Source organism: Drosophila navojoa, chromosome 3, assembly GCF_054131105.1.
Source record: "Drosophila navojoa isolate 15081-1374.11 chromosome 3, UAZ_NAV_1.0, whole genome shotgun sequence".
In the NCBI taxonomy this organism is placed as follows: Eukaryota; Metazoa; Arthropoda; class Insecta; order Diptera; family Drosophilidae; genus Drosophila; species Drosophila navojoa.
Genome location: NC_142891.1, coordinates 23,820,135 through 23,839,354, shown reverse-complemented (window position 1 = coordinate 23,839,354; position 19,220 = coordinate 23,820,135). Strand labels below are relative to the sequence as shown.

General features: G+C 41.3%; 2 protein-coding genes across 4 annotated transcripts in view; one reads left to right on the top strand and one right to left on the bottom strand.

The window, feature by feature from the left end:
• Nucleotides 1–17,743, top strand: part of step (cytohesin steppke) — a 40,491-nt gene extending 22,748 nt beyond the window's left edge. Inside the window, exons 2-9 of one of the 3 annotated variants that reach the window (XM_030386186.2) lie at nt 6,637–8,036; nt 10,364–10,493; nt 13,853–13,951; nt 14,092–14,191; nt 14,270–14,444; nt 15,769–15,974; nt 16,024–16,252; nt 16,319–17,743. In XM_030386186.2, the coding sequence (XP_030242046.1) occupies nt 6,840–8,036; nt 10,364–10,493; nt 13,853–13,951; nt 14,092–14,191; nt 14,270–14,444; nt 15,769–15,974; nt 16,024–16,252; nt 16,319–16,471 (2,289 nt within the window). In that variant the 5' untranslated portion in view covers nt 6,637–6,839 and the 3' untranslated portion in view covers nt 16,472–17,743. The remainder of the gene's footprint in view (nt 1–6,636; nt 8,037–10,363; nt 10,494–13,852; nt 13,952–14,091; nt 14,192–14,269; nt 14,445–15,768; nt 15,975–16,023; nt 16,253–16,318) is intronic. The other 2 variants (XM_030386187.2, XM_030386190.2) reach the window with 2 other exon arrangements.
• A 504-nt stretch (nt 17,744–18,247) lies between these two features.
• LOC115563383 (C-type lectin 37Db) lies at nt 18,248–19,006 on the bottom strand. The gene is made up of 3 exons (XM_089257996.1): nt 18,907–19,006; nt 18,802–18,834; nt 18,248–18,749 (listed from the first exon to the last, which is right to left on the bottom strand). The coding sequence occupies exons 1-3, from the start codon at nt 18,974–18,976 to the stop codon at nt 18,343–18,345; spliced, it is 510 nt and encodes a 169-aa protein (XP_089114122.1). The 5' UTR covers nt 18,977–19,006; the 3' UTR covers nt 18,248–18,342.
• Nucleotides 19,007–19,220: the final 214 nt, after the last annotated feature.

The window sequence follows — 19,220 nt, the reverse complement described above, 5'->3', positions numbered from 1 at the left end:
ACGCCCATGTAGTAGGCTCGGATATGCTTGGTAGTCGAGAAAAGCCAGTGAGTGTGTGTGTGTGTGTTTTTAGCGTCACGTTTAGGCCCAACTCAATTAGTGCAAATGACATGAACAATTTGGCGCAATTGATGGCTGAAATGCGGATACAACGATACAGAAACGGAAAGCCCCAATCAATAAGCAGCCCCAAAAGCTGATAAGTTATGTGTATATATATAGAAATATATGTATATAAAGCAGGTGATCACAGGGCGGTGGAGGTGGAGGTGCGCCTATAGGAGTCACTGCACCTGTTGCTGCTTCAATGACGAAGGCAGGCGCCATAAAAAAAAAACAAACGCATGGCACCCATGTGCTGCTATCCCACAGATACGCGAGCAGCAGGTGTATATACATGCGTGTGTGTGCGTGTGTGTTTCTTGCTTAATATGCAAAACGCGTGTAACTGCCATTTTATCGTACACAATAGAAATTCCAAAGAAATACAAGGAGTAAGAAGAAGCAGAAACAATACCCAATGCTTTTTTAGCTAGTTTATTTTGTTCTAAGTATTCCACAAAAGATGTACTTTGTTGTGCGGCTAGGGAATGCGAGTGACTGTATCAGTATGAATTGGAATTACCTGTGGGAAATGCCCGCCAAAAATAATTAGATTCCCATCTGAGAGTGGACAGCACGTAGTCGTAGTCGTAGTCGGCGGGCGGCGGGCGGCTCACAGTTGAGTCGAACGGATTAAGTGGAGACAGCCGTCTGGCATGGTGGCGGTACTTGAAGGTAGAGGCGGTAGTGCAGGTAAAGTGTAAAGCAAAGCTATGCCCGCATCGGCTATTAGCTGATTGGGCTCTTAATGCTCCCTTTGCTTTGTCTTTGGACATGGCAGTAGAAATGGAAATAGTTTTGGTGAGCCCACAACAAAAGGCATTTAATTAAAAACACATTTACATAGAGCCGTTCTGTCGGCGACTTTTTGGTTCTCGCTTGTTGTTTTTATGGCCATTGTCTGTTGTCGCCTGTTGCTAAATTGGGCCAACGAACTCGTGTTTTGATGGTTCGCTGAGTTTGGGGGAAAATGCGTGTTCTTTGTAGTCCCAGCACATGCGCCTCCACTGTCCATAATTAATGCAATTTGCACATTTTCTATTTTTGATTTTATACATCAAAATGGGTCAGCAAGTCGAACACCTATTCGGCCCAGCAAGATTTGTAGCAGTTATGAAAGTATCTATGCCACTTCTAAATGACGAAGTCTTAAAATATAATTATCTTAACAGTTCTTGAATTTGATTTGATATATATGTATAAATGTTAAATTTTTTCTTAGCTTCTCTAGTTTCCTAGATACTATATCTTTGATAATTTATTGAAGAACTTTTTTCTATAATTTTTTTAAATTCCAGAAATCTTCAACTTTATGTTTATCAAGAGATTTTACTTAACTTAGTATATTTTGAAAAGTTGAAAAAGTTGCGTAACTTTTACTTTTGCCAATTATAACGTGTTGACTGACTGCATAATACCCTGTCACGAAACTTGAATAAGAGAGAGACAATTTAAAATTCAAATTAAGTCTGATTTATTCTAGCCTTAACATTTTGTTGAAAGTAAAAGAGCTTTGGCCCTATTGACTCATGCTACCCTCTATTCAGCTCTTGCATAGAGTATAACGGAGGCAAGTTTCAAATGCCAAATAAAACAACGGACTGGCCGTTGCTAAAACATTAAATTTGCTTGCCATATGTAGCAGATAGACGTAAATATTTGTTGATATTTTAGTTTCGATTTTTGTCTAGTTGCGTCATTTTTCTATATCAGGCAAGATGCAAATTTTAGCTTTGTTTTTGTTTCATTTTCGATTTTTGTTTTTGTTTTGTTTTTGTTCGTTTCCCCATTTACATTTGGCGCTGGAACAGTGAAAAAATGACAGCATACAAAAATCTTTTTGGCAGTTTTTGGAGATTTTTCTCATCGCATAAATGGCAAGCGGTCAGCCAGTCCGTCCGACTGAAATTAGCTGTCTGTCTGGGGTGGATAAATAAATAATAATAAGCAAACTTTGATGCTGCCTTGGCAGCCATCAGCCTAATGAGCAATATCCATAATCGTACAAATAGATACCGAAAACACGCACACATTCATAAATCGTGGGGTGTGTGTGTGTGAATGATGCGATTTGGAACGACCTGCCTTGAGGCAACAGCTGGACCAATATATAAATGTATATCTATATCTATATATGTACGTATTTATTTCATATATTAGTTAGACCCTCTCTGCTCTGGTCATTTTGTCTAAGGGCGTGGCAGCTGATTAGACTTTTGTTTACTTTGTAACACCAAAAATAATTGGATTACATTCATTACGAAAAAGCTGCAGGCTCATAGCACAAAAATATCCAAGTCTGATGCTTGTGCACAAATTTCTTCAAGGAAATTGAAAAATTCTATTTAAGAGCAGTCAAGAACATGAAAATTTGCCGTAAAAGTTCTTAATTTCCCACAATGCACTATGGACTAGGTACATGATATATTGGGTATACAAGAATAATCTGAAATTTCGTAAACATTTTCTTAAGATATTTGAAGAACTAATCTTGACTTAATAACGGAACAAAAAACGAATCAATCCGATATTATTATCGGAGTAGAAAACAGGATAAGTTTCTGTTATCTATGGGGTCTAAAACAACTTAAATTAAAATATATATCTATTTTATTTGTTGTTCCCTTTATTAAAACACTAAAGCGTACTCAGAAGTGTATCCATAGCATAGATTATAACCATACATCTATTGCTTCTACAAGAATTGAGAGTACATTGTCATCATTGTTATCAGAGATCATTTCTTACTTTTACCATCAATTATGCAAGCTAATTAGGTGCACTTGAATAGTTAGTCGCCTAAACAGTCTTCGAGAAGATGTCTATAAAACATAATTTGTAAGGCGCTTATAGTGAATGAAAATCTCCTCTTAGCTTCGTTAAAGTGTTCGCATATTTCCACACACACACACAGTAGTCAGTCAATCAATACGCCAAGTCGAAAGAAAATGCGCTGCGGAAAAGAGCATTTTTCACACTTTCCCGACCAACTGCGACTTCTAGACGACAACGTGCAATGACCCATCCGGCGCCTGCACACTAACACACACACACACACAGAACACACAAACTTTGAGATACATTTAGGGCCACAGACAAAAGAGAGCAGCACAAAAGGAAAACACAGTCGCAAGTGAAGCTCGCCAAGCTTGCCTTTAATTGCATTCTGCTGACGAAAGTGAAAGTCTGCAGAAGCAAATGGCAGCAGATCCAAAGACAAATAAAAAAAGACGTTGCCAAATCCGTAGATTTTTTAAGTGCGGCTGGGCGCTAAGCGATACCCTGTAACTATTGCAGTTGAGTGAAAGGAAGTACGGCATGGAAAATGGAAGGGTAGATGATGATGGAATATGATAAGTGTATAAGAATATACAACAGAATCGGGATAATCCGATTAGGCAAGATCAATTTGTTTTCGATTTACACAGAAATTCAAATTATCTAAAATGATTGAGTAGAGGATAAAATTTTGTTTCGATTTACAACGATATTCGATTGAGCTGGCTACAAATTAACGAGAGTCGACTGTATATAAGTTTATATGTATATATGTATATTAATTTGCTATCGCAGCTAACTAAACTAACTACAGGATATGTGCTAGTTGAGCACATCAATGCTGCATCTACATGTATGCCATTTAATGTTCTTTTGTTGTTGTTTCTTGTTTTTTTTTTTTTCGGCTACGTAGCCATTGTTTATGTGTCTGATTGTCTAATTGGATTTCGGGAAAAAGACGTGGCCCGGCCGTGGCCGTGGTCGGGGGGAGACAAAGGGGCAAAGTAGATTTTAAAGAGCGTGTTAACCCAAAGGCGTTGGCCACACTGGGCTTGCATATTGCTAACACTTGGCTAACACTGTGGCTGTGCGCTTCAAGTGTTCAGTGCTTACAATGGGCCAGATTAAAATGTCAAGATAAATTGCATGCGCCACGCCCATTGCGGCACAACGCCCAGATGCCAGCTAGCAGCTACCGTCTGACAGACGGAATTTTCTTTATTTATTTTCTTTGCTTTTCCACTCTGGCCATTCATCATGGATGAACAAAAGTTTAACACAAACCGGGAGAGTTTTACATGCCATATTAGTTTGGCACAGCCAAAGCGCATTTTCTGCCCACACACTGAAAGATCTGAGAGAGAGCGAGAGAGGGAGAGAGAGGGAGAGAGAGAGAGAGAGAGAGAGAGAGAGAGAGAGAGAGAGAGAGAGAGAGAGAGAGAGAGGCAGAACTTGTACAGGTAGCAATCGCAGCTTTGTTTTGAGCTCTTGAGGCTGTCTGTCTGTGTCTTTTATCTGTTGCTTTGCATCCGAGATGAGCTCTATCTGACTATATATATCTCTTCAAATACAGACACTTCTCTCCTTCAGTCTTTATCTCTCTCTTTATTCGCTATCTCTTTCGCTTGTCCGTGTTTATTCAGCTCATTTGTTTGATTGATAGTTTGTTTACAAATTTCATTTTCCTCTTCTTAATACCTTTGCGGTATTCACCTGAGCTGCGTTTGTTCTGTTTGTCGTCTTATTCGTTTATTTTTCTCTCTCTCTCTCATCTTCTGAACGCCGGCGCGCCTTTTATTGCGGTATATATAGACATGTACGTATATACATGTACATATATTTATATAGCTAGAAATGAAGAGAGGTATAAAGATTGAGATTGATTTGATTGTTGTTGCTTGTGGAATCCAATCACGTTCTCTGCTGCCAGAGGATGCATGGATGCATAGAGCAGGTTGACGGCTTCAGGTTCTGGGCACACATTATGCCGAGTTACACGTAATTTAAAGTTGCCAGCGCTATGAGCGTGGGCGTGGCAGTTAGTTTGTTGTTATTCATGTTGGCTCTCTTGATTCCCTTTGGAATCGCGTCGTCTGCGCCTAGTCACGGCCGCCCCGATGGCTCCCTGGGGACCTCAAGAGCTTTGACATTGGTAAACTAAATAAACAGCTTTTCAGGGAAAGGGCCATAAATTTGTTGGGGCCAAAAATAATATTGCTGTCACGCAAACAATAATATAAGAAGCCAAACTGTCCAATTTAGCATAAACGATCGTTAGACTTTATATGAATTCAGTGTACGTGTTTCAATTAAGATACAATTTCAGTTAATTTAAAGCAGGTTATAAAATCTCGATTTCAACTTAAATTGGATCAGATTATGGCTAGTATTGAGGCGTAAATTGTTTATTAAATTAGCCGATAATTGCATAGATAATACTAAATAACTGTAATTTATAGCTAGCGCAATTTAGTACCGTTATAACTGCTTTCAGCTGTTGTAGTGAATATATATAGAAGTTGTTCTAGATATAGATCAATAATTTGATATGGGAAAAGTATCTAGATGTGATTTTCTGCAATTAAAATGTTGAAAAGTGAATCTTTTGAATTTGTTTAGAGTTATATGAGAGATATGGGAGATATTCTACAAAAAAGATCCTGAGATCTAGAGGAAGCCTACATGATTCGACTTGTATAAATTGAGCTATTGCCAATTTTCAATTTATTTGAATTTTTTTTTCTTAAGTATCCTGTGGCATCGTTGCCATCTGTTGGATGCTAATTCGTGGCTGCAGTTCCCGCCTCCTGCTCCAGGCTCGTGACAAATGCTCCAGCCCGAAGCTTTTTACACACATATGTATACAGATGTTCTCGCATAGCATAAATATGTCATAAATTATAATAAGCTGGTAGCTGAGATGTCTCGCCGAGCAAATGTTGTTTGTTTGCTGCACATGGCTGAGTGACTTTTGCTGGCTAACCGACTTAATCCCAGGCATCATCCATTATTTGCCATGGAGATTGTGCCACATGGCTAGCATGCCTCCAATTAGAGTTTGGCTGTCCGAAAACAATTCACAGGCTTTATCGCACAGACTTCCTTCCGTTAGGCGAAGGCGAAACGTAACGAAACGTAAATGGAAAAAAGAGAGCAAACATTAGAAAAGGAGCACAATAAATCACGGGACACGGGACATGAAACAATGGGCTATGTGTGTGTGTGTGTGTGTGTGTGTCTGTCTGTCTCCATTTGTTCCTGTCGCTAGACTCGCCCAAAAGCCTTAAAGTGTTTGCCAGCCCAGCACAAATCACACGTGAAGATGTGGCGGGTAAAAACTGCGTAGTAGTAGTTGTTGTTATTGTTGTCCTCGTTGTCGTCCTATCGCAGGGATTAACAAACGCCAGCACCTTCTTAACCTGTGCGCCATTAGCGTAATTTGTTTTGTGCCGCTACGGCGCGCTTCCTTCGAGTGGCAGCCGCAGCATGGGAAACCCGAAAAATGTTGTGCGACGACAGCGAATTCAATTTCTGAGGTCCTGTCCTGTCTGACACTTCCTGTCGGGGGCACTTGCTGGGCTTTGCTGGGCTCGTTTGGCTGAGCTGCGCCGCGGCATCTTTATAATTAGCTAATGAATTTATGGGCATATATAGCATTGCTCAGTGCGTCGTCGCGTCTTTGTACTTGTAAATTGCTGTGAGTTCTGAAGCAGAAACAGAAACAGAACCAAAAACAAAACTCTACAACATTTTCAGAGTTGCGCCATGAAGAAGCCAAAATAATTAACCAGGAATCAGAGTCAAAGGCCAACAGTAGCACAAGTGAGATAAGACACACACAACAGAGAGAGAGAGAGAGAGAGAGAGGGAGAGTGAGACCACGAACCCGTTTTCGGGCTGCAACCATCAAAAGGCCATAAAAGACTGAGCGAACGGAAGTCGGCAATTGGCTGGCAGTCATGACGACGACGTCGCTGCAACAGAAGCGCCCCAGCATCAGCAACTGGTTCAGCTCGCTGCGCCGCCAGCCCAAGAGCAAGAAGAGCGGCTCGCTGGGCGGCCGCAGCGTCGGCAGCTTTGGCAGCAAGCAGCAGCTGCAGCGCAGCTGCTTTGATCTGAGCATCAATGCCGTCGGTGGCGCCACGCCCACGGGGGATGGCAGCGATCTGCCTGGCAGTCGCAGCAGCAGCACCTTTTACATCACAGCGCCCCCCAGCAAGGTCGAGGAGGATCGCCGCCGACTGTTGGGCAATGCCAGCGGCAACAGCAGCTCCAGCGGCAACAGCAGCAGCAGCACCATCAGCAGCGGCGTCTGTGCGCGCTGCTTTTGCAATTTGGGCAGCCTGGTGGGCAAGAAGGAGCCGCCGAAGAAGCTGCATGTGGACGTCAAGCCGCCGCCGCCCTCGCCGGCGGCCATCTCCACGCCACGCTCGCCCCGCTCGCCCTCGCTGTCGCCGTTCACCAGCGTGGCCACCTACAAGGTGACCTCGCTGCGAGCCGAGAGCCCTCCGCCCGCGAGTCCCACGCTGAGCACGGAGACCGTTAGCTGCAGCGATGTCAGCCGCAAGGTGGAGCTGCTGCGTCTGCCCAGCGAGGAGCCGAACACGCAGCTCTTCAACCGGCGCTCCGAGCTGACCCACACAACCACCACGACCACCACACGCACGCTCATCGTATCGCGGCCCGTCGAGCTGCTGCTCAATGAGCGGGGCGAGATCATCTCGCGGCGTCCGCCCCAGGCGCCGCGCAAATCTCGCTCCAACTCGCTCGGCTGCATGCTGGACGTCGCCGAGGACGGCATCGACAACGAGGCGCTGCAGCTGGACTCTGAGTCGGAGACGCTCAACTCGGGGCTGAGCTCCCCGCTGACGCCTGAGGCGGGCGATTTGCGGTTCATTGACGACAGTTCCAACTCGCATAGCGAATCCGAACGCAACTCAGTCAGCCGGAACCACAACAGCAGCAACAGCAACAGCAACAGCATTGCCGACAACAACAACAGCAGCAAACAGCTGAACAACAATCACAGCAACAACAACAATAATAACAACAACAACAATCAACAGGCGAATCTCTGCGAGAGTTGTCGAACGCTCATGGAGCGCAATCGCAACAATGCGGAGCAGAGCAATGTCGCCATCCTGAGGCGACCGCAGGTATGAGCCAAGCAAAGGGATATCGAATATCGTATATCGTATATCGTATGTCGAATATCGTATATACGTAATGTGAAGTACAAGTGTTTCAAGTGTTTGGAAATCAGTTTGAATTGCGTTCGTACTAAAAATAAAAGAAAGTTTTAGAGTAACTATTGATAGACCGAGTTGAATTTAGTCGAGTGTAAATATATATCTAAGACATAGGTATATCTAGCTAATTTCTCTAACATTTCATGCTCAAATTCACTGATTGATTTTATATTTTGAAGTAATATGAATAACAAATGTAATATCTGTTATATACAGATCTATGCATGTTAATATATCTCATCACATTATTGACAGTTAAATAATTTCTATTTTAAAATATGCTCTGATAAGTCACTCGAGACGTTGCTTGAAGTTCGCTCGCCTTTGTCTCAGCTGCCTCGATACAATTTGCATTGCATTAAAACAGGTTTCTTGATTGATTCTGTTTGTGTTGTGTTTCCTCGTGCCGCGTTCCCACACCTTTGAGTTCGTTGTTTACCTGTCGCCTGCCTGCGTCGCTTGAGTGTGAGTTATTTTTAAAGCTTGACGTTCATTAGCTTTACGTCTGCTGCGCACTATCAATGACCCTTGTCCACCTGTTCTGTTGCTGTTTTGTTGCTCTTTGATTAGCGTTGCCGTCTTTAAGCGAATAGCCCTCGGGCGCTGCTCTCTGCCTGTCTTTGGTGCCTCTCTACGCGCTCCTCATTAACAATTTTCTTCGATTTGATGTGATTTTTCCATGATTTCTCAAATGTTTGCTGTTGGCTCGCGGGGCGTAGCTTGGTAGCTCGCCTTCCGTTAATGGGCACTCCTGTTGGGCATTTAACTTTATTGGATATTCCAAAATTTACATAATTCAGGCCCCTGATCTGCTCACTAATTGAATGGTTGATTTCTATTTCTACATCTTTATAAAGTGAGCAGCGGAAATGGCTCAGGTTACTCAAAGCATGGGAAAGGAGTTGAGAGTCTGAAGTAAAATCCATAAAACTGTCGAGTTATTATAGAATGAAACCATCATATCTTCCACCTTGAGCTTTACATCATTATACATCAATATACATATTTTTAATGCTGATTTGTTTAGTCATTCGGCTGTCGATTAGCTATGAAATTCCTCTTGTGTGACAGGCTCTGCTCTCGGAGAACCGCAGAGAATGCAGCATCGCACGTCAAATAACTATCGAATTGATTGGCAAATGAAATGTAGTCAGAAGGTAACCGCAGCTCGATCTAATATTAGCAGATTCTCGGGGGGTCACTGCGTCGCGTTGTGTGGAGTTCCAAGTGGATGAGCTCATCGCATAACTTCAGACTTGACGACGAATCTGTGAACGATCATTGCCACTGCGGCTCGGCGTGTCAATTGTTTCTCAGCGTATTTAATTGGCATTCCGCTGGCGATTTGCATATATGTATGTACATATAGCTATGTAGAGTATATTTATGGCATATGTTAGACTTGGCAAATGAGTCAGAAGGTCATGGAGGAGCAGTTCAGGGGAGGGGCAATTGATATGTTCCGGTCTCGTGGTGCTCTCGCCAAGTCAAGCGTCAACATGCTGACAAATAACTAGACACTTGAGTGCAGTAGCAGCAGCAACTGTATCTCATATGTGCTACAGATACATAGATAGATACACAGATACATAGATACAGATATACTCATATCGTGCTCGGCGAGTGAATGGCCTCGTTCGTTTCAGTTCCATTGTGTGTTTGACAAATTTGTCACGCCCCCTTGAATTGATCGCATTACAGCCGAGTCGCTGTCGCTGTCGCCGCCTTTGTCTTGACCCCGCTCAAATGGACCCAGGCCGTGTCAGGTACTCGTCTCGGCGCGCGTAATTCAATTAAATCAAATTCGCTTCATTTCTCTATGCGAATTTGTATTTATAGCACGCCAAAATTGTTTCAAGCGAAATAAAATCAAATACCCAATGTGGAGCCATGCAAATGATTCGCACTTGTTTTGAATGCGAAAATGCTGCACTGGCCACAATTGTGAATGATCGAGGCTTGTTGGAAATGTTGTGAATAGTCTTATATGTTTTTATTTTATTTTGTATTTTTAGCAACAATTGTCACTGGCTCATTTCCGCAAATTATACGAGTGTTTGCAGATGCATTCCACTCGACTATTTTTATCTAGTCTCATATTCGGTTGGGCATAGCTGGAGGCACTTTAGCTTCTGCCTGCTGTACATACGAAATCGTGCGGTGTGAAAGTTGTTGAACTCTCGATTTCGTTTCATTCAATTAATTCATTTTGTTTTCTTTGCTTTCGTTTATAGCAAATCAAAGATGAGCTGTGCGAAGTCGTATCGGAAATGGAAGCGCTCGATGTGCCCGAAGACAAGCATTCCAACAAAGATAAACAAATGTCGATTGGGCGGAAAAAGTTCAATATGGATCCCAAAAAAGGTGAGCTTCAAGCGAATATGGATTAGAAATCAATAAGCTAGCGCTAAGACAAGATTTAAGTTTAGGAAGAAAGCAAGCAACTTGAACAGAGATCGATAGGTATACGGTATACGAAATACAACTGAAATGACTCATATGAAATTATTGGGAACTCACCTGCTTACAAAAAGAACTCTGTAGAATTCCCCACAGAACTTGAAATTATTTCCATTCAACAGAAATCCACTAAATTGAGAATAATATATTATGCTCAATATATTCCAGTATTTTTGCATATTTCATGAATAAGTCAAAGACATTTGCTCAACTTTTGTTGAGATAAACCACCCAGGAGACGAATCGGGTGGGAAATGTTAATGTGCGAATGATTTACATGAAATTCCAATGCGATTTCGAGCAGCGTATGGAGCTGAAGTGCTTTATAATTGAGTTGTTTCAGATGGGAGGGGGGTTGCTGCGTGACGGCGCCAAAGAGCATAACTGCCAGGCGAATTTACACTGTCATAATTGCTGGTGGGGGCGGGGCGGGGCGGGGCGTTGCTGAGCGTCGGGCACGTTGGCCCAATGATGATAATTCCAAAGTTAATTTAATAACGTAATGAGCCCGAATGATGAGATGCAGCGCATGCAGCGCAATGCAGCGAGAGTCTTCACCCACCCGGGCGCAATCTTAAAACGCTGACAAATTTGACAGTTCGTTGACATTTGTCGTACGTGCAGCGCAGCCGGGATGCCGGCGCGGGAGTGCCTGGGCGTTTCATTTAATGGAAATGTCAATGTCGCAATATTCTTGAGATCCGAGCAGAGCGCGCCGAGTGACGGGCCGGACAAGGCCAAAGATGCGGGCGGCACAGTTGGCGATTACAAGCACACAATGTCATCGATATATCACAATATACAAAGTGAATAATGGGCCAGAGAGAGGGTAACATTTGAGAGTTGGTAACATTGAGAGTTCTATGTGTATCTATGGGCTATAGCTGGCACTGCTGTTTACTTAGTTGATGTCCCTCTTCCATGACACAATTATCGATAAATCGATTCGATTGAGAAATGAAATTCGATATGTCAACAGGGTTGGGTTCCGACTCTGGCTCCGGTCTGGTATTCCCCCACTTTCTGCCATATAAATATATTTATAGATGAATTATGAGTTTACATAAATAGCTGCTTGTACTTGCCTAACCTGCTCCGCATCGCATCCCTGGTGACCCACATATGGAGCACTCCCCCTGAAAGATCTTTGCTCTAAAATGCGACCCCGTTGCTGTCGCTGTCGCTGTCGCCCCGTAATTTAAGAGCCAATCAAATATTTTCATCGACCTCTTGGCCATAAATTAGCGTTGACTAGTCCAAATTGGGACAGGCAGGCATCGGGCCTCTGTCGACGTCGCATCCTGCGTCACATTCAAAACAATAAAAATGCTAATCCACAGTGAAGTATTTGTAGTAAGTGGCGTGAAGTCAGCGACCGGCCGCTGGCAGTAACAAAGTGGGAATCGAGTCCACTTCGGGAACCGAGGTGCTTATTAAAAACATGTGAAACATTCCCTGTTGGGTGGTTCGGGTGGCTCGGGTGGTGCGCTGAATGCGGATATTTTACAGGCCATCGCCATTTGTCGCTTTATCGCCCGATTATCAACAGCAGAGCTGTCGGGCGGGGCCGGGGGAGACACATACTCACGCACACACACTTAAATTAATGGCCCACAAATGTGCCATACATAACGCATCGACGAGGGTATTGGTAGGCGGCAGTGGGCGGGGCTTAAACGCCTTGCTGATGCTAATCGCGTGTGATGCGCGGCTGACAAACAAACACGAAGGCAAAAAAAAAAAAAAAAAAATGAAATAAAATGGTTTTGCCATCGCCTGACAAACTCCTGCTACGGGCGCGACTCCTTTGTCATTATCCGTTGTCATTTCGCATTATTGTTGTCATTGTTATTATTGCTGTTGTTTGTGGTTGTTGTTGTTTTTGTTGTTCCATATATGTATGTATGAATTCGCATTGCCAACAACGCACAACAAAAGCATCAAACTGAAAAGCCAATCTGTCTGCGATTGAAGCAATAGCGAAAATAAAGGAAAAACTTGTTACTTGCTGTGGGCAGGGCGAGGGGCGTTCATAGTGTTGCCTAAAGTAGTTGCTGCTGATTAAAATCATAATTCATAAATTGCAATAATTGCACTTGTATTTTGTTATTGAATTCTCAATATAAAACTCCTTCAAATTTTGCAATATTTAGTAAAAGTTTGAAAGCTAAAAAACGTTAAAAAATATATTAATATTGATATACAATATAAAATATGTATATCTATATAATATAATATATACATATATAATATAATAATAATAATAATATAATGTAATAATATAAAATATATTTTAAAATTCTAAATATAGTTTAGGGGATTTTAAGTTTCTTTGCTGAAATAAATCCCAAACTTATTTATTTCAAATCTCGTAAAAATATATATTTATTGATATATAATAGCTCTTCCTATGTGGGGAATTTAAATATAAAAATATATTTTCATTCATTAAGTCTCTAAATAAGTAATTACAATAAATACTGATAATTGTAATGCATTATTTATAGATTAATGATTTATTATAATCATTAAAATATACTTATTGTAAAACTTAATTAATATGTGAATACGTGAGTCTATCTGCAAATGCTTAAACTATTATAATTCCTCTTTGTGTATGATGACTATTCTCAATAATTCCATACATTTCTCACTTTGATTACACTAGTTCTATATTCCTACCATTCCTTCCTAGTTGCACACGTAATAATCAAAGTCTTTACCATCTAAACGACGCGAATATATATTTTGGTTTTTGTTGTCTGACGCCAGCTATCGTTGGATCGCATAGGACTCACGCGATTGGCAAATTTGTTCGCTTGTCGCATATTTGGCGCTATTTGTTGTTCGGTCCTAATGCGTTTTACTTTAATTCCTGGAGCGCTTTGCTTCGTTGCTGTCTTCTCTTCCGGCTTTTATCGCAAATTGCTGGCCCGCGCGCTTTGATTGGCAAATAATGACATCGATGTCTGGCGCTCCCTATTTGATTTTATTTATTTCTCTGCTTCTCTTCGTTATTATTGTTGAGATTGCTGCGGTTCATATGTTGCGGGTCGCTGCCGATTACGACCTATATGGGTGGATGATGAGTGTGTGGCTTGGGCTGCATTTGATTCGACGCGACTTGAGCTTCCGGCTGCGTCCTTATCTTATCTGTTGTGACAGCAGAGCAGCAGAGCTGCCGTCGAGTAGTGCATAATATTATTATTTAAAGTCCTTGAGCAATTTACTGAAAGTCTAACAAATACTCTTATCAATTGCAGGCATTGAATATCTCGTGGAGAATCGACTGTTGCGCCACGATCCCCAGGATGTGGCGCACTTCCTGTACAAGGGCGAGGGCCTGAACAAAACGGCAATAGGTGAGTGGCCATGGCCCGTGGCCCGTGAGCACAGCTCGTAAATTGTTGGCCCAGTGCGACGCCCGCATGGGGGCAAAATTCAATTAAAACTCATAATGCATAACATAAATTTTCATGCTCATTTCTGTTTGAATTTCCAGGCGATTACCTCGGCGAGAAAAACGATTTCAACGAGGATGTGCTGAAGGCATTTGTGGCCCTCCACGATTTCACCAATCTGATACTGGTGCAAGCTCTAAGGTTAGCACTCCACAGTCAAGTTGACCTCAACATTTCTCAACTCTCTCTCTCTCTCTTTCTGTATGGGAATTTTCACAGGCAATTTCTGTGGTCGTTTCGGCTGCCCGGCGAGGCCCAGAAGATCGATCGAATGATGGAGACATTCGCCCAGCGCTACTGCCAGCTGAATCCGGACATATTCACCAACACGGATACCTGCTACGTGCTCAGCTTCGCCATTATAATGCTCAACACATCACTGCACAATCCATCGGTGAGTACTCCAGTGATGCATGATGCTGATGATTATCGAAAGAGCCTGGATGCGCAAAAAATATCAAAAATAATTACAGTCGAGTGTAGATAGTTCGAAATGGCAAGGGAATCAGTTAATTTTCTTTTTGATTTACATAGGAATTCTAATTATCAAATTATCTATTTTTTTTACAAATTATCGAGTCTTTACTGTATTCGAAAGTTGATAATATAGGCATTACATTATAAGTAGAAGTCTGACACATATAATTGTTGAATATAGATTCTCAAAATTATAGGCCTGCATAGGTTAGATGAGTCTATATGAATCAATAAGCAGTAAAAACGAATAGTTCTTATAAAATTCCCTCAGGAAGACTTGTATAACGGCCGAAATGATTTCGTCCCATATATACAATGAAGTCTACAATGCAAGCCTTTACTTAGAAGGAAGTAGCGGATTTTTCCCCTAACTTTGAATCTCCTTAGGGATAGATGAATCTAACGACCATTCGAATTTACAACTTCTACAAACTCAAATACAGCTCTAACAAAAATGATTTCTTCTATTCTTTCTTCTATTCCTTACTCAATTCACAAATCGAAATATATTTCTGCTGCTCCTCAATCACTTTTAAATTGTGTGCTTCAAGTATATTTTATTTTGTTGTGCGACTTTCAAGCGCTTTAAAGAAAGTTTTAATATCCCGGAAAAAATGGTTTGGGAACTTTTTTAAAGTGTTTTTTTGTTGGCAGCAGCAAATTACAGTTCAGTGTCATGGTTTGCGCACCGGAAGTGTTGAGGAGCGACAGGAAGTTGTGTTTGTTGTTGCCGGCACTGTGGGCGGTGATTCGTCGTTGGTTGAATGTGCCAAAACCCAAACAAGAAAATCAGAAAATAAAATATAAAAAAGCTAGCGAAATGCACGTCGCGTGGCCCAAAACTGCGGAATTGAATACTTTGTCGCCTGTCAGGCAGCAATTATTGACGGTCCACATGACGCATTTCCCCGTTTCCCCCCTATTTCCCATTTGCCATTTCCCAGCAGCGAGAGCAACATTGCGCTCGAGCAATTACAGAAAAAAAAAAATAAATAAAAGTGTTGTGCATTGGGCTAAAAATAGGTCAAGTCTAACGCATTTCACACGAGCTGAAATCGTTGGGCGGCCACTAATTGGGCTCTGGCAGCTTGTAAAACGATCTCAGCAGCACGAGCGGCACATAAAATGTTTCCCTAATTAGTTATTATTGCGCAATTTGGTTGTTGCACAACGGCGGCCCTATATCAATTTAAATTTCAATTTAATTTTCATTTTCATTTTCATTCTCATGTCGGTTTCAGGTCAAAGACAAACCCACCGTGGAGCAATTCATCTCGATGAATCGTGGCATCAACAACGGCGGTGATTTGCCCCGTGGCCTGCTTGAGTCACTGTACGAGTCGATACGCACAGAGCCCTTCAAGATACCCCAAGACGATGGCAACGATCTGATGCACACCTTCTTCAATCCCGACAAGGAGGGCTGGCTCTGGAAGCAGGGCGGCAGGTAACTGGAAGGCATTGCGTTCTAGGTAGTTCTTAAGCCATTCTAATAGCAAACCTTTGCACAGATACAAATCGTGGAAGCGACGATGGTTCATACTGAACGACAACTGCCTGTATTACTTCGAGTATACCACAGATAAGGAGCCGCGCGGCATAATACCGCTCGAGAATATATCGGTGCGCGAGATACAGGATCGCAGCAAGCCGCATTGCTTTGAGCTGTTTGCCACCGGCGGCGCCGATATCATCAAGGCATGCAAGACTGATTCCGAGGGCAAGGTGAGTGAATTGAATCGCATTCCATCGAGTCTCACTAAACTGATCCCCACATCGATTGATCTGCAGGTGGTAGAGGGCAAGCACACGGTCTACCGCATGTCGGCCTCGACGGAGGAGGATCAACAGGAATGGATCAAGCGTCTGACACAGTCCATCAGCCACAATCCGTTCTACGATATTCTGGTACAAAGGAAAAAGAAGGCGCTCAGCAAGAGTTAGTATTAGATCGGCTCGGGATGGGCGTGACCCCGATGGGCGTTACTCTTGTATTGGATCTCAGTGGAATATTGCTGCGTGCGCTTGCGTCTGCGTCTTGATGTGTGCGTGTGTGTGTCTGTGAATTGCCCACAGTAATCTCGTTGTATGCGTGTGTGCTTCAGTGTGTGTGTATGTATATGTATATATATATTATATGTGTATATTGAATAATATTTAATTGAATATTGTCTTTGTTATTTGGTCGAGCCTCGAAAGCTGTGCGCACAAACACATATCAGAGCTCACACACGTATCACGCACACAGACACACCCGCACACACACAGACACCATCTTTGTCTCTATTGTTGTGATATAAATTATTTACATTAAGCAAATGAAAAACAAAAAAAATGATAATTTACAAATTGGCAGCAAATACAAACTGTTAAATCGAATGAAATACAATTTTCAATTAGTGCAAATTATGTTATGTTTAGTCTTCGAATATGTCTTCAACCTAGCATTAGTATCTGAGAGTTGCCCTCACGATCCCCCACCCCATATTGTTTAACGTCTTTAGTGCTATGAAACATATCCCAGCAGCCTGTTAAAATTAATTAAATGCTTGGCAATTAATATAAAAGATTATTGTGAAATTATTACACAAATGCCTTTCAAAAACTTTATTTCAAACAACGAAGAAAAAATGATGAAAAAATTAAATTTAATCATATTATATTGGTTTATAAGAGACTAGAAAATTAACATGGACAATACAAGCAAAGAAACATGCATTTCACCTATGAGCATACACATGTCAGCTAATAGGTTATACGTCAATAGAGTTTAAGCTCTGTTCCCATGTGTCATTAGATAATGCTGAACCAAATATCTGAACAAGAGGAGGTGCCAAGAGGCCCACGACTGAGTAGAGTTCGAAATGTTTTGTTTTCGTCTGTGTTGTTTGTATCGTTAATTTGATCAGTTTAGTAATGAAACGAAATGAAATGAAATGAAACGAACCAACCGCAAAGTGTTCCTGCCAAAATAAACGAGAAGAATAATTGTATAATTGTAATATATAATAACTAAACTAATTGTACACTCTCTATGTATAGCGTTCGCTTCATGGAATACGCAGCCCAAATGGCAAAACTCTGCGTATAATCATCCGGGTAGATTTGTTTTAAACACTATCTGATCTATACCGAACTAGTTTATTTCCAATATCATTTAGTATACCTAGACATTTTGATGGGGCCCAGTTGTAATAGCTCAAACAGAAAACAAAATGAGAGTCCCAAATATTTTTTGCAATATTATGAATAAACTATAGAGAGTAACCCTTACACTATTATATGTACTATATCAGAAAATTCTACACTTATTAACTTTTATATCAAACATTCATACGCCTACGCACCATTCGTATTATATTTCCTTAGCCTAACTGCAATTACTATTTAAGCAGGAGATCGAATTGTCTGTACTATATATACACACATACATAGCCATACATATGTAGATATATGTATGTAAGAAATACAAATAATGTGCGTTTTAGCATTATGAAAAAACATTATTCATTTATGGGTGTGTACATACATATATTCATATTCAAAGCCTGTACATACATATTTAGTGCGAATATAAATACATTACATATTCTAAGTATGCCAGTAGCCGTTATATAGACATACATATATAACTCGTAGCTTAAATAACAATTTTGTATTGCTTTAGCAGTAACTGAAAAAATTATACCTATATAAACTATTAAAATATACGTATTCATATAAAGTGAAAAATTTTTTATTTATCCAAACTGATTCTGTGCAGATAGAACAAATATATATTTCAAAATTATTGAATCGAGACATTTACAGTCTTCTTACAATGTCTTGGCTTCGCATATGTAGTTTAGGTTAGCACCACAGTCTTCATCGTTGAGTAAAGTTCTTTTGATTTCGACGCAGAACTCTTCGCCAAAAAGATTGTTGGGTTCCCCTTCCTGCCATCTCAGATAAGGCATGGCCTCACCTGCGGCAATAGAGATCCATACTCTGTCCTTAGCCAGGCAATTACCTGATGTCCAATATCTGCTAGATGGGATGACCGATAGGATCACATCCATTTCCGTGCTGCTCTCAATATTGAGCAAGTGTCCTCCCAGTTTCCGGCAATTGTGTGCTGCCTGGTACCAGTTGACGTGCAGCTCGGTCTCAGCACGGTAGAACTTGTTGCCAATTTGAATGGGGAAGTTAGTTTGATATTTAGACTCTGCATCCACATTTACGACTGCAATTGAATAATTTATAGACTCTGATGCTGTATCAATAGAAATATTTACCTGTGCGATTCGACTCGACAAGCTGTGATGGGTCTTCGACAATGAAAAGATCCGGAATTAATGAAAATTGTGAGTTTCAGACATGATTTATTAAGGAAAATTTACCCGTCGGAGTTGGCATGGCAAAGTCCCACAATTGAAGAACGATTAGTAGCAACAAAAAGTTATTTCTCATCGTGCTGCCTTTAGTCCAAGTTATGACTGAATGAGCAATGTCTTTCGTATTTATACTATTCGACTCTGGCAAATTTTTGATAATCAGCTATAGAAAGGGGAAAATAATCAACAATTGTGAATTGCGGATTATAAATCTTCACATAGAAGTTAACTGGCTGATTGGATCGGAAATATGTTCATTATCTTTATTATCCTCACGATGTGACTATATAAGATCGCAAGACCGATTGATCTTTATTTTC